The 14,949-nt window shown below is 44.8% G+C and overlaps 1 protein-coding gene across 1 annotated transcript in view; it reads left to right on the top strand.

Moving 5' to 3' along the window:
- Positions 1-1,439: 1,439 nt before the first annotated feature.
- Positions 1,440-14,949, top strand: part of TSC22D1 (TSC22 domain family member 1) — a 144,403-nt gene continuing 130,893 nt past the window's right edge. Inside the window, exon 1 of the mRNA XM_089678686.1 lies at positions 1,440-4,672. Within this exon, the coding sequence (XP_089534812.1) occupies positions 1,938-4,672 (2,735 nt within the window). The 5' untranslated portion in view covers positions 1,440-1,937. The remainder of the gene's footprint in view (positions 4,673-14,949) is intronic.

Raw genomic sequence — 14,949 nt, 5'->3', positions numbered from 1 at the left:
CCCCTGTATGTAGATAGGGGCTCCCTGTGACACCCCTGCTTAGAGGTAATCTCCCAGTAACACCCCTGTATGTAGATAGGGGCTCCCTGTGACACCCCTGCTTAGAGGTAATCTCCCAGTGACTCCCCTGTATGTAGAGAGAAGCTCCCAGTGACACCCCTGTATGTAGATAGGGGTTCTCTGTGACAACCATGTATGTAGAAAAGAGCTCCCAGTGACACCCCTGAATGTAGAGAGGGGCTCCCAGTGACTCCCTGAATGTAGAGAGGGGCTCTCAGTGACACCCCTGAATGTAGAGAGGGGCTCTCAGTGACACCCCTAAATGTAGAGAGGGGCTCTCAGTGACACCTCTGAATGTAGAGTGGCTCCCAGTGACACCCCTGTATGTAGAGGCTCTCAGTGACACCCCTGAATGTAGAGGTGCTCCCAGTGACACCCTTGAATGTAGAGAGAGGCTCCAAGTGACACCCCTGTATGTACACAGAGGCTCTCAATGACACCCCTGAATGTAGAGAGAGGCTCTCAGTGACACCCCTGAATGTAGAGAGAGGCTCTCAGTGACACCCCTGAATGTAAAGAGGGGCTCTCAGTGACACCCCTGAATGTAGAGAGGGGCTCTCAGTGACACCCCTGAATGTAGAGTGGCTCCCAGTGACACCCCTGTATGTAGAGGCTCTCAGTGACACTCCTGAATGTAGAGTGGCTCCCAGTGACACCCCTGTATGTAGAGGCTCTCAGTGACACTCCTGAATGTAGAGAGGGGCTCTCAGTGACACCCCTGAATGTAGAGGTGCTCCCAGTGACACCCCTGAATGTAGAGAGAGGCTCCAAGTGACACCCCTGTATGTACACAGAGGCTCTCAGTGACACCCCTGAATGTAGAGAGAGGCTCTCAGTGACACCCCTGAATGTAGAGGGGCTCCCAGTGACACCCCTGAATGTAGAGGGGCTCCCAGTGACACCCCTGCTTACAGGGAATCTCCCAGTGACTCATGATAGAAGCAGATATGATGCCATGCCATGTCAGTGATTTCGTTGGCCTCCCTGGGAGTGAGCTGGCAGTACTCTACGCTCCATGACTGGTCAGCAGACACCCTTCCACGTGTCCCCCGCCCCACACAATGGACGAGTCCTCCTCGCTGAACTCTCCTCTCCACAATCTCTACAAGCAGGACACGTCTGCCTCACTTCTGCACTGACGTCACCCTTCGGAGGAGCCGAGCGCCGACGAAAACCCTCGCCCAAGCGTTCGGCAATCTCCGTGGAGCTTCGGGCGAGCCCGCTGCGTCATGCTCGGCTCTTCTCCTCCCTCTGCAGGCCGGCCGTTGTTCTACAGTTTCCCAAGAGCCGGCCCGCAGCGCGCATGTCCGTCCGCCATTTTGCCCGTCCGCCCACCTACCAGAGCACTGTCTCCTCCCCTCGGTGAGCAGCTTCCCCGGCTCCTGGCCGCAGTCGTCCAATGCCGTGCTAGATTAGGAGGGGGAGGGAGGCACAGGCGCCGTGTAACAGGGAGCCGGAGCCCAGAGACACAGCCAGAGAAAAGAAAGGCAGAGTCACGGGGGAGCCATACACACAGAGAGAGAGACGAGTCCTCCGGGAGCCGCCGGCCTCCTCCACACAGCAGCTGAGCCTCAACCGGAACACCGACATCGCCGCTTCTCCTTCCCCGGGGTGAGGATGGGGCCGCCGCCGGGCCCCGGGCAGGAGAAGTGTTGATGGCTGTCAGTGATGGCCGCGTCCACCGGCTGCAGCAGCATCGTCCCCGCAGCAGGCAGCTCCGCTCTCCCCCTGAGAATCATTCGAGGGAGTCCCGGTGATCGGTGTGATCAGTGACACTGCGTCTGTCCTCCAGCGATCATCGCCGGTCCCCCCTCCTCCTCCTCCCGACATCGTGCACGTTAGTAGGAGTAAAGGTGGGTGGGCTATAGAGGAGGAGAATGCACCAGCCCGATCCATCTGCTGATCTCTCCGCCAGGAAGATGGCGCACCCGGCAGATGTGCCCAGGAGGGGCAGCGGTGCCAGCCCCTCTCCATTGACTTTGACAGGTGGGCCCGGACTAGGTGGTGGCCATCTGCTGCCCTCCGAGGACTATCAGCCTCCTCTGTTGGTGCAACCTCCCCTCCCAGCCTCCTCCTCTTCCCCTGGACCTCAGCATCCTCCTCCTCCCCAGACCCTCAACCTAATGCCCCAGCCTGGGGCCCAGATCAAGAAGAAGAGTGGTTTCCAGATCACCAGTGTCACCCCGGCTCAGATCTCCGCCAGCATGAGCTCCAATAACAGCATCGCTGAGGACACGGAAAGCTACGACGACCTGGATGAGTCCCACACTGAGGACCTGTCTTCCTCCGAGATATTGGACGTGTCTTTATCCAGAGCCACAGACCTTGGTGGTCCTGAGAGAAGCTCCTCCGAGGAGACGTTGAATAATTTTCAAGAGGCTGAGACACCAGGAGCTGTGTCTCCAAACCAACCACATCTTCATCATCAACCTCTACCATCCCATGTTCAACAAAATATCATGATCAATGGAAATGTACACCACCCCCATCATCCTCATCATCCTCACCATCATCATCATCATGGACTTCCTACGGTAACGCACCATGGCTTGTCCAGTGGACCGCTATCCGGGACCTCTCAGAATGCAGCCCCTATCAAACTGGCAACCCAGGGGAGTACCGACAGTGCAGTGACCATAGGACCAGCCTCTTCTGCACCTTCTGGTCCCAACATGGGGACTGGCCCACCTATAACACGTAAGGCGAGCGGTCCTGTAAGTACTGGTATCAATCCTGTCCCAGGGAGTAGTACCTCTCACAACATTAATATTCAGAATATAAGTGTTACAGGTCCCTTGCCTACCACTGTAAATGTAAACTCAACCAATGTTACAAGTTCTAGCAATGTCAGTGCTGTGTCTGGACTCGTTAATTCAAATGTAAGTTTGTCTGGAAATGGTAGTGTTGCCTCCTCTAATCTCCCCAATGTTTCCAACGCAGCTGTTGGGTCAGCACCTGGATTGCCTTCAGGACAGCAGGCACCACCTTCAGCTGCCACATCTAGGTTTAGGGTTGTCAAATTGGACTCTAGTTCCGAACCTTTCAAAAAGGGCAGATGGACTTGTATGGAGTTCTATGACAAAGAGAATACAGCAGCTGCTTCAGAGGGAGCTGTCGTCAACAAAGCAGTAGAGAGTGTTAAACAAAACCCACTTGAAGTGACGTCTGAGCGAGAGAGCACCAGTGGGAGCTCAGTCAGTAGCAATATCAGCACTCTGAGTCATTACACAGAAAGTGTTGGGAGTGGAGAGATGGGGGCCCCTGCAATGCAAGGATTTCAAACCTTGGGTCCTCAGCAGATGGACTTCAGCAATCCTCTGTCCCAGAATGTTCCTGCCTCAAATATACCACAGAGTGTTTCACAGCCTCAGCTTGCACAATTGCATATTCATTCACAAGATGTGACTTACTCTCCACAGAAACAGGTTGGACAGGTTGCCACAACGGCTCTAAATCCAGCTGTTGGAGTCCAGGCCGCTGCTGTAGGTGTTCAGCCTGCTGCTGTTAACATTCTTGGTGTAGCATCCTCTTTAGGACATCAACAGCCAGCAGTTCCTGCTATGATCCCACAACAGTTGCCATATCCTCAACAGACACAACCCATTCAAACTCTGCCAACTGTTCCTCAACAGTTGCAATATGCACACCAACAAACTGCTCCTACTCAGCCAGCAAATCAAAGTTCTGTTCCAGGGAATTTGCCAGAATACCTACAACATCCACAAATACTGCAAACAGCAGTTGGCCCTGTACAATCCAATTCAGCAGCAGTTGGTAGTACAACTACAGTCCCTGTTGTCCAAGCACAAGTTTTACAGGCGCAAATGCAGTCTTCACCAGCACAGCCTCCACCAACTTGCGTAGCTCCAACTCAACCTGTGGTACATGCCCAGACTACCATGTCTGCAACAGGTAATCAAGTTGTAGGTGTGGGCCAGCAAGGAAGTCTGCCAACACCAGTGCATCAAGCATCGGCTAGTCAGGCTACACCACCTGTCCTACAGCAGAATGTTCCAGCACCTTCACAACAGGTACTGCCACCTGCACAGGGCATCCCAGTGGGTGCTCCTGCTCATCCACAGCCTGTATTGATTGCCCCTCAGAATCCTCTACTCCCTTCAAAGCCTCCGACACAGCTTCTGGAGCCTGCAGTACAGGGAATGACCACTCAACAAGTACCTGCTGTTAGCCCTATACCAGCAGCCACCAATGTTCCTGCTGTTCCACAACTGAATGCAAGTATTCCTCCTGGTATATCTCCTGCAACAACTACTTTAGGTCCTCCACCAACTGTTACTCAACTTTCAACTGCACAAAATGGGAATTTAGTTCAAAGTGGAAGCCAGGCTCCAGTAATAGCACATTTGCCCATTGCTCATAATGTGCTGCTCCAAATGCCTGCTGGTGCTGTTCAGTTCTTGGGGACGTCGCTTGTACAGTCAATGTCCAGTCAAATTGAAGAAGCCCGCCGGTTGGGGCAATCAGTGGTTGGCTTACCACATGCTGGTGAAGGAGCCACATTGGATAGTAGTAACCTCCAAGGGTCTGGATCCTTGCTTCCTTTGAAGTCTCTACCGCTTACAACACCTCTAGTTGATGGTGAAGATGACAGGTAAGAGCAGACTACTGGTGCCACCATTGCTATAAACTGTTTTGTAATATTTCATTTTGTTAATAATGATTTTGCAGGCTTATCACAAACGATGAGGTTTTGGAGGCCCTCAGCACAAAAATACTTGTTTGCTGACTGCATAATTTAGGGTCTATTGTCCTTGAAATATGACGGGCATCCTGTATTATTCACTTGGTGGAATCAGAATGTCATGATTTCCCTTTGTGTTGTATGTATTTTCCTGTGCTTCTACCCAGGATCGGCATTAAAAATACATTCCCAGCTCATCATCTTTAAAGCTGACCTTCTAATAGCAACTATAACATTTCATAATCAATTAACTGGGCTAGCTTTGTGGCGTCACTGATCATTTATACATACAGTGATCTATTTCAGTGGTATTTTTAACATGGAGCATGTGATTATTTAGAGTTTTTGTGGGTTAGTTCATTCTAATCTATATTATATGAACAGAGCTGTTCACTAGTTATATAACGTCATGTTCACAGGCCGCTTTCTCATAAACTATTAAAACAAGTCATGTATGTAAATGCTGACATATCTACCTTCTTATTAACTTTCAGGGGTGAAAAGTTCAGTTCCTTTTTAAAATCTACATCTATCTAAGAGGAATGTGTATGGTACATACAGGCCATGTTACTAAGGAGGTCCTTCTTCCTTTTTTTTTTTTTTTTTTTTTTTTTCTTTTATGTAGGCATGAGGGTTTTTGGCAAACTGAGTTCATAAAATACTCATGTGACTAGTATCCGAGTGTATTGGGAACGCCTGAGATGTTTTACATTGCAGGGCAGCTATTCCAAATCCTTGCACATTGCTATCCTTTGCGCAGAGAGAAAGGAAGTTGCACAGCATGCAATTGTGTGACCTGAGGAAATGGATCAAGAGGGGCACGTGAGGAGCTTCTAAGAAGCTAGCTGCATTGGATTACATGAAACTTGGGTTAAAGAGGATTTCCAGGCATGGATATTTTATACACCGTTATATTGGCCCAGCTTGGACCAGTCTAACACTGGGCAGCACAGTGGCTAAATGGTTAGCACTTCTGCCTGGCAGTACTAGGGTCGTTGGTTCAAATCCCAGCCACGGCACCTCCTGTCTGGAGTTTGCATGTTCTCCCTGTGCCTGTGTGGGTTTCCTCCGGATACTCCGGTTTCCTCCGGATACTCCGGTTTCCTCCTACACTCCAAAGACATGTTGGTTGGTTAACTGGATCCTGTCTAAATTGTCCCTAGTATGTGTATATATGAATGTAAGTTAGGGACCTTAGATTGTACACCCCTTGAGGGTTAGAGACTGATGTGAATGTACAATATATATGTAAAGCGCTGCGTAAATTAACGGCGCTATACAAGTACCTGAAATAAATAATAAAAATGCCATACCTGGCTCGTGCCCCTGGAAGCTGGCTATCCCTGAAATAGAAACTGCTACTACAGTGATCTTCACTTGCTTCTGGGTCCTGTGTTGAGTGGCTGCCCTGCTCCATTGTGAACACAGGTCACCTTCTTGGCATGGGCACCATTTAGAGCAGTGGTTCTCAACCTTCCTAATGCCGAGACCCTTTAATACAGTTCCTCATGTTGTGGTGACCCCCAACCATAAAATTATTTACCCAGTAATTAGAATTCATGAAGTGTTTTACCTCCAATATTACTGCTTTCAACACAGCAGCTGCTTTCTACACAGTAGCTGCTCTTTACACATCGGAAATATGTGTTTTCTGATGGTCTTAGGGGACCCCTGTGAAAGGGTCAGTCGACCCCCAGGTTGAGAACCACTGATTTAGAGAATGCTTTGCATATTTGGAATTAATGCAAAGTGTTCACTTATTGGATGAGGTGGAGAGGCAGGGCTGTGACGTCAAACTGACACTCTTCAGAATTCAGCAGGGAAGCTGCTTAATGTGGGACCTGAAATCAAGTGGTGATCATTGAAGTACTGAAGTGCATATTTAAGTGATTTCCAGCTTCCAGGGGCATCAATCAGGTATATGATATAAACATAGTTACATTCATCCACACTCTACTAATGTAACTATGTATATTATAGCCATACCTGGAATCTTTAAGGTAAACTGTGTGGACTTTTGACTTCAACACAGTTGCAGCGATTCTTGGATGTCAAAATCAGATTCCACATCAGTAGCATTTCTTCTTAAAGTGACCCTGTCACTTTTGAAATCTATTAACTTGTGAAAAAAGCTGCTTTATACATACATGCTTGCTGGCCAGTTGGTTAAATTTCACCCTCTAGCAGGTGTTCCTGCGCCGGACCAATTCCATTTTTCCAGGTGTGTGGAATACACATTCCTTGCTGGCTGCTGTGGTTCCTGTTACCAGAACGGTTAAAGTGTCTGTATAACCAAATCCTTTTTTGGTAATTATGGATTAAGTTGGGAAGAGTTCAAACCCCTGCTGGGGGTTTCCAGCTTTCTGTATACCACTGGGGAAGCTTTCCTTTAAGTAGAACTATAGGCAAACTTTTTTTTTTTTTTTTCCCCATTTTGGATAGAGTAAGGGAGTGTTATAACCCTTGTAAGGTTTATTTTTGCCATCTTTGTCTCATTGTGGCGATTTCCCTTCATATCCTGTACCATAGCCAAACAGGAAGTGAGAGGAAATCCCTGTAAATTAAGGGAATACCTTGGGGACCCCCAGTCACCAGAACTGGAGTCCCCATTAGAAGATTTCCCCCTCTATTACTTTTCTGGGGACAACCCAAAATTTGGGATTTTCTTCTACATTCATTTTCAATGATAATGGTAAACAGGACAAATTGAGAAGGTGAATCTCCCTAAAGGGAAACAGACAGCAATAAAAACTGACGGGTTCTAATCCATCTCTCCATCTAAAACTTAAGAAATAGTTTTGCCTTTTAGTGAGTTTTTTCATTTCCTCTCTTGAGGTAAAACCTTGGAAGATTTCCACTTGCCTCTTTTTCTGCAAACAACTTTAAAATTTTGGGGGGCCCTTTAATATTCTTTCTTGGTGGCTAGGGTCACCATTACAAATTGAGGGGCCAGTCTGTCAATGAGTGAAAATGTCACCAGCACACCAAGGATTCTTAAAACATGTTCAAAGCTTTATTAAGGCAGTGTTTCTGAGCTGCACTGGGCCCCTTAATCAGACAAGTGATAATTACACCAGTCTTGCAATGGGGCACAGTCGGTCATAAAAATTTGAGTGTGTCTAAAATACCAAATAATTTAAGGCTAGAGCTACACTTTAATCTCAACAGCAATCTTCCCATAGGATTGTGGGTTCATATGTGGTTTTTTTTTTTTTTTCTTTTAACCTGTAAAAGGCTCCCTTGCATTCAAAATTGCGGACACTGCTCCTGGGCACCGCCATCTTGGATGTGATGTCAACAGACTCATAGCTGTCAATTAAATCACGCTATAATATTCCTTTTAGCTCCTCTTCCAGAAGCTACATAAAAGGTTATGTTGTAGGGTAGGGGTGGAAGAGCTTGGCCAGCACAGAGTAAATTTGACAATACCAGAAGGGGTGTTCTAGGCAATGAATCGACTTATCTAAAGTAGTAAAATTTGCTAGTATTTCCAGTGTGATATTACTAGTCAGTACATTGTTATAGAAAGGAAAAGCACTGTAAGCATTTAAAATGCTCGATTTTTTTTTCGGTTGGTTAAAAAACTGCAGTTTTTTTTTTTTTTAAGTTGGTTACAGGTTCTCTTTTGAAATGCTGCTGTAGGAAAAGGAAAGAAGGAAAATAGGGATGCTGTCTATGCAGCCAGTTTTATAGTACCATCTGTAAAGCTGGGCATATACCTTGTGGTTTGTGTGCAAGATCCTTTAACCACTTCAAGTCCGGACACTTTCACCCCCTTCCTGTCCAGGCCAATTTTCAGCTTTCAGCGCTCACACTTTGAATGACAGTTGCGTGGTCATGCAACACTGTACCCATATGAATTTTTCAGGATTTTTTTGAGACAGATAAAGCTTTATTTTGGTGGTATTTATTCACCACTGGGGTTTTTTTATTTATTTATTTTTTTAGCTATATAAATGAAAGTCCAAAAATTTTGAAAGTGTTGTTTTTCTTATACAATTTTGCAAATAATATTTCATCATAAATCTTTGCCAAAATGTATTCAGTTATCTTTTTAGTAAAAAAAAAAAAATAACCCAAATTAGTTTATAACCAAAAATGATAATTTTAAAAATTTATTTTTTTATATTTTTATTTCTGTATTTATGTGTGTGTTTTTTTTTTTTTTACATACTGTCATCCTAGTAGTACAGTGTCACCATGGTGACACTGTACTACTTTGGGGGGTGATGAAGATTTTTTTTTTTTTTTTTTTTTTTTACACTAATTGCTTTTACACCCATAAAAGCTGTAAAAGCAATCATATTTCCCCTTCTCTCTGGCTGCATTCTTGCAGCCATTGAGAGATACTGTGAGAGCTGTGATTGGTCACAGCTTGTCACATGGTACAAGGCTGTTGTGAATAGCCCTGTACCATGTGATCTCTGAACATTCACAGATTTCACACGTAGTAAGCAATGATGTCAGAAGTGACATCTTGCTTACTACTGTTCATGTGATCCCTGATTGGCCAATCAGGGATCACATGATCGGGACCTCGCACAGAGGTCCCGTACGACGATCACTGTTTCACTGTGTCCAGAGGACACAGCAAGCACCAGATCGCGGTGCTGCGCGCTCCCAAGGAGCACGCACAGTCCAAAATGGCGGGCGCCGTTTGTGAACGGCAATCCGCCCCTGGACTGCCACTGTCTGGCTGTTTATATACAGCGGCCGGACGGCAAGTGGTTAATTCCACCAACAACTCTGTTGTATAAGAGTCATTCTGACTGGATACACATGGAATTGATTGTTTTAGGGCTGTTGCTACCATAGTTGATGGATGGAAGGCAGGGGTAGGGAACCTATGAGAGGTGGGGATCTACCTGAACAACATGAGAGATCAAAGGTCAGGGGGGTTTAGCGCCATTTAATTTTTTTTTTTATTATTAACTAGCAAGGCCTAACTAAATAGCAAGGAAAATGTAGAAAAATATAATCAAACAAATGTTACAGTAAAAATACAAACTTAACCTACCTTAACAATGGACAGTGTCAGCCATTAGGGTTGTGGACAGTGTCTGTAGGGCAGAGGTTGGTGTCAGTAGTTTTTATTTTTACATTTTTATTTAAGATTTTTCACAATTTCTTTAGGGGCCCTGTTAAAAGTGGAGCACTTGGGCTAAGGGCCAGGCAGCAGAAAAAAGGAGGAAAAAGGGTGGAAGTGGCAGAGGGGGAGTTTTACTAGAACCGATCCCTTGGATGTTCCACCTGCAGCAGCTGTACGCTGGTGGGAGGGCGAACTGGAGATGCTAGCTTTGAGCTGCTCCAGGAGGATAATAAAGGGGATCGTCAAAAGGCAGGTATTTTAAAAATCTGAACTCCCAGTAGCTGGCTGAGGATTGGGATTTTTCTGCCCTCCAGCTACCCTGGTGCCCTAAGGTGGCTGCCTAAGCAGCTGGGTGCCAGCATAAGGCTGCTTAGGCAGCAGCCTTAGGGCACCAGGGTAGGAGGGAGGGGCAGAAAAATTCATTTTTTTTATAACCCGCAAGTGATTGGTTGCTAGGTCCAACCTGGCAACCAATTCCCTTCGGGTTAATATGAAAAGTTAATTTGGCCAGCTCCTCCTCCTGCCCTCTGTCCTGAGCCTTGCTGCCTTCTGCTCTCCTGCTGTGCACTGAGGCAGCAGAGGAGGCTGGGGGAGAGGGACCTGTTCGCAGTCTACCTGTCACCTGCTCGCGGTTGACAGGTAGACCTTGGTCGACGCATTGCTAACCCCCGATCTAAGGCCTTCTTTACATGGGCGTACCTAAAGTGATACTGAAGTTGTTTGTTTAATAAAAAGGAAAAAAAAAAACGTCATATTTGCTCTGTGGTTGTGTGGTTTTGCACAGAGCAGCACGGATACTCCTCTTCTCGGGTCCACCGCCAGAGCTCCTGTTTCCTCCCTCCTGTTGGATGCCCCCTCAGCAAGCAGCTTGCTATGGTGGCACCTGTGTAGGCGGGCTCCTGAGCTGCAGCTCTGCATGTCCATTCACACAGAGCTGTGGCTCACCTCTCTTCTCCCCCCCCCCCCCCCGTCATGATTGGCTCACTGGCTGTGATTGACAGCTGCGGGAGCCAATGGCTGCTGCCTCAGCCAATCAGGAGTGAGCGTCCCAAGAGAGCCAAGGTTCTTGTGGACATCGCTGGATTGAGATGGGGCTCAGGTAACTCTTTGGGGGGCTGCTGCACACAGAAGGTTTTTTACCTTCATGAATAGAATGCATGAAGGTAAAAAACCTTAAACATTTAGAACCACTTTAGGTGAACACCCCTGTGAAGGCCATATTTGACCACTTACCCAAAGTTAAAGCAACTTTTGTCCAACTGTAACCACAGATTTGTTTTTAATCTTAAGGACAAGTTTTAAAGAGAAAAGCAAAAAGCACTGTCCATAGCAACAATGACAAGCTGCAAGGGCCTTGTTTCCCACAATGGAGATATACAGGTAAGTGTACATGCATCCCCATACAGGCAGTCACATTCATGTCAAGCGGGACATAGCGGCTATAATTTGACAGCCACGTGGGTGCAGGTCCCCACTCTCCCATGACTATAATTGGGAGCAGTGGATGTGTCCCAATTGACATGAATAAGATTACCTGTATGGGGATGCATGTATACCTACCTTTTTATATCCCGTTGCAGGCAACAAGGCCCTCGCAGGGGCATACGATTAAGTACGCCCGTGTGAACAAGGCCTAAAGGAAAGTGTATGAAAACTGTACGATCAGAATGTAATGCGTGGCCAACTAATGATTGGAGAAATTTAACATGGGAAATCTGGACTTTGTTTTTTGTTTTAAAAACTTTTCTTGTAGATTAACCGTTTCCATACCGGGCACTTTTACCCCCTTCCCTCCCAGGCCATTTTTCAGGTTTCAGCGCTCACACTTTGAATGACAATTGCACGGTCATACAACATTGTACCCAAACTAAAATTTTATCATTTTCTTCACACAACTAGAGCTTTCTTTTGATGGTATTTAATCACCACTGGGGTTTTTATTTTTTGCTAAATTAACAAAAAAAAATATTTTGGGAAAAAAAAAAAACACGTTTTTCTTCGTTTCTGTTATAAAAGTTTGCAAATAATTGTTCTTCATAAATTTAGGCCAAGATGTATTCTGCTACATGTCTTTGGTGAAAATAACCCAAATTAGGATGTATTCTTTAGTCTGTAGGAAAGTTATAGAGTTCACAAACTATGGTATAGATCTGAATATTGATCAATCCTGAAGTACTGACAGCCAATCTAATTTCTTGAGGTCCATGAATGTCAGAACAGTACAGATATCCCCCTAATGATCCTTTTTGCATAGTAGACAGTCCGTTGTACTTCATAAGAGGCATGGCGAGTTTTTTTGAAGTAATTTTTTTGTCATAATTTTTCGGAAAATGAAAAAATTAAAAAAATTATTTTCACTTTTTTTTTTTTTTTTTTTTTTTTTTTTTTTACATACTGTCACCAGTGCAGTACAGCGTCATCATATAACTGGCATGGCGGTGATCAGGGACACTGACTGGTGATAGTATGTTTTAATTTTTTATTACATTTTTTCTTTTTTTCTTTTTTGGAATTTTTTTTCATATTTCACTATGTCCAAAGTAGTACAATGATCAGTATTTTTTTTTTTTTTTTTTTTTACACAGCTTGCTTATAGCAAAGAATTACTTTGCTATAAGCAAGCATTTACCTGAATGCATTGATTCATTCAGGGTTTTTTTTTTTTTTGTGCTTAGCTGTAATTTGGCCTCGGCTAATCACATGACACAGCTGGGCTGTGACTGGCCCAGCTTGTGCATGTGATCGCTGTGACCATTCACACCAAGACACACTAGTATACAATGGATGGCATGAATGAAGCCATCCATTGTATACAACTGTCATGTGACCTGCTGTGATAGGTCACATGGTACCGGCAACGGGGGCGGTACTCAGATCTGTCATTGGCCGTGTCCGAGGTACACGGCCGGCGACAGATCGCGCGGCTCTGCAGGCATGCAAACTGCGCATGCCTGAAAGGACGCCATATGGCGTCCACCCGGAGGGATGAGGGGTTTTATAGGCTGCCACCTGGCTATAGGACGGGTGGGAACCTGTTAAAATCTGTGGTTAAAGTTGGACCAAGTTGTTTAACGTCAGGTAACTGGCCAAATATATACATATACAGTACGTGAATTGTTCTACTATACTTGATTTTTGTAACTGTTCAGTTATTCTTGGAATCCATACACTCCTACCAGACAGTGCAACCAGGTCATAGATCTCTTTACAGACTGCAATTAGATGTAATGATTAGGGTTGCTGACATAGGCTAGGTTCATCCTAGCACTGCGTTTTCTTACATGCATTAGTATACATTGTGTTAAGGCAGCTTATTCGTTTTAATGTGCTTTTTACTGTCCGCACACAGTAATGTGTTGTAGTGGTACTGCAGCGTATATCTGTTAGAAAAGTGCACTGGGGTGCAGTTAAGATTGAATAACACCGCAGCGCACAACATTATCAAATTTAAAATTTTAGAATCCTTGTGGGCGTCCCTGCCCCTTTTAACTTGCAAAAGTATAACAGCAGGAAAAACCTGCTTGGATTTTTGTTGACATATTCTGTGGTCTGTCCATGAACATGGCAAAACATGGAGAATGTATTGCCAGACATACAACTTAGCAGGCTGTGTCAAAACTCTGATATCAAATGGTCATCCTCTCTCTCTCTCCATAAATAAAGTCAATGCTCGGGGAAACAAGAAGAAATATAATGGTGCAATATGTTTTTTAAAACATAAGCTTTATTATATACAGATGTAAACTCACAAGAAAGGTGTCTGAGCCAACACCAGCAATGACAGCCTCTGCAAACAACAAGGACGAGCCTTTGTCATTAGGCGTCAAACGCTTCCCAAACGCCTGTTTGACGCCTGCTGACAAAGCAAGTGTGAACACAGCTTAAAGGCTACAACCACTACTATGTCCTTGTAGATTTTCCCTCACTTCCCATCTGGTGAAACTGTTGTCAGCAGGACAAGAAAGTGAGGAAAAACCTTGCTTGCAAAGTAAAAATCTGACAGCATTAAAATCCTGACAGAGGTTCCTATCCAAAATAGAATAAAAAAAGTTTTGGTTGCACGTCAAAGCATATTTTGTGAAAATGGAGACCCCTTTTGTTAAAGTGTATTTCAAGTAAAAAAAAAAAAAATAGTTTTCGTATAGAGTGGGGAATGGCTAGAACCAATGTCAGGTTTTTATGCCCAACTGGGGCTTCATTATGCTCACTATACATTTTACAATCTGACCCTACATTCCCTCTACCATTAACTTTGGAAAGATTTGGTAGGTCCTCCATATTGCATCGCATTGGTCGATCCAAATCTGTGAATATTCAGTCGGTCAGCTGCTTGTGCTACATACTTGCTGGTAAATCTAAAGGAGATTGTACAAGCAGATCGTAACGTCTGGTGTCCCGACATGCGAGAACACAAGTTGCTCTTTAGCTGTGGTGCCATAAAGATTCCAGGGCTTTTATTTTGCAGGTAGGGCAGCCCATTAAAATGAGTGGACTGCCCTACCCACAGAACACGGCCCCTAATACGAACAAAGCCTAGAGCGACTTATCTTGTCTTCTCTTCCTGTTGACATTTCACCAGACAGAAAGTAAGGGGATCTCTAGTACAACTAAATTGAAGTAAAACTTATGTTCTTTATTAGAGAAGGGAAAGTCTAGTCTTTGACTGTTTATTGGTTGCAGATTTGCCCTCACTTCCTGTCAGGTGACACTATTGTCAGCAGAACAGGAAGTGAGAGGACGTTTTCTTACCAAGCTCTAAATAGCAGCACAAAAAAGCACAGGGATTGTGATTCTTCTCTAGTGTATCCAAAACTGGCTTGGTATATACTTTAGCTGGTTGGTTTTTTGACTGAGTGCATCATATTTTTTTTATGCAATGCCCTTTTCAATAGCTGCTTTTCATCTTCGGATTCATTTATGATCTTGTGTGTGTGTATGTATGTATGTATATATATATATATATATATATATATATATATATATATATATATATATATATATATATATATGTGTGTGTGTATATATATTATAGTGTATGTGTGTGTGTGTGTGTATATATATCAAGCACATACTGAGTGCCATATCACATTTGAGAATG

Source organism: Staurois parvus, unplaced genomic scaffold (genome assembly GCF_062004578.1).
Source record: "Staurois parvus isolate SC_StPar_1 unplaced genomic scaffold, SC_StPar_1.0 ptg000017l, whole genome shotgun sequence".
Lineage (NCBI taxonomy): Eukaryota > Metazoa > Chordata > Amphibia > Anura > Ranidae > Staurois > Staurois parvus.
Note: the sequence above shows the minus strand (reverse complement) of the source record. Positions and strands in the feature narration are given on the sequence as shown.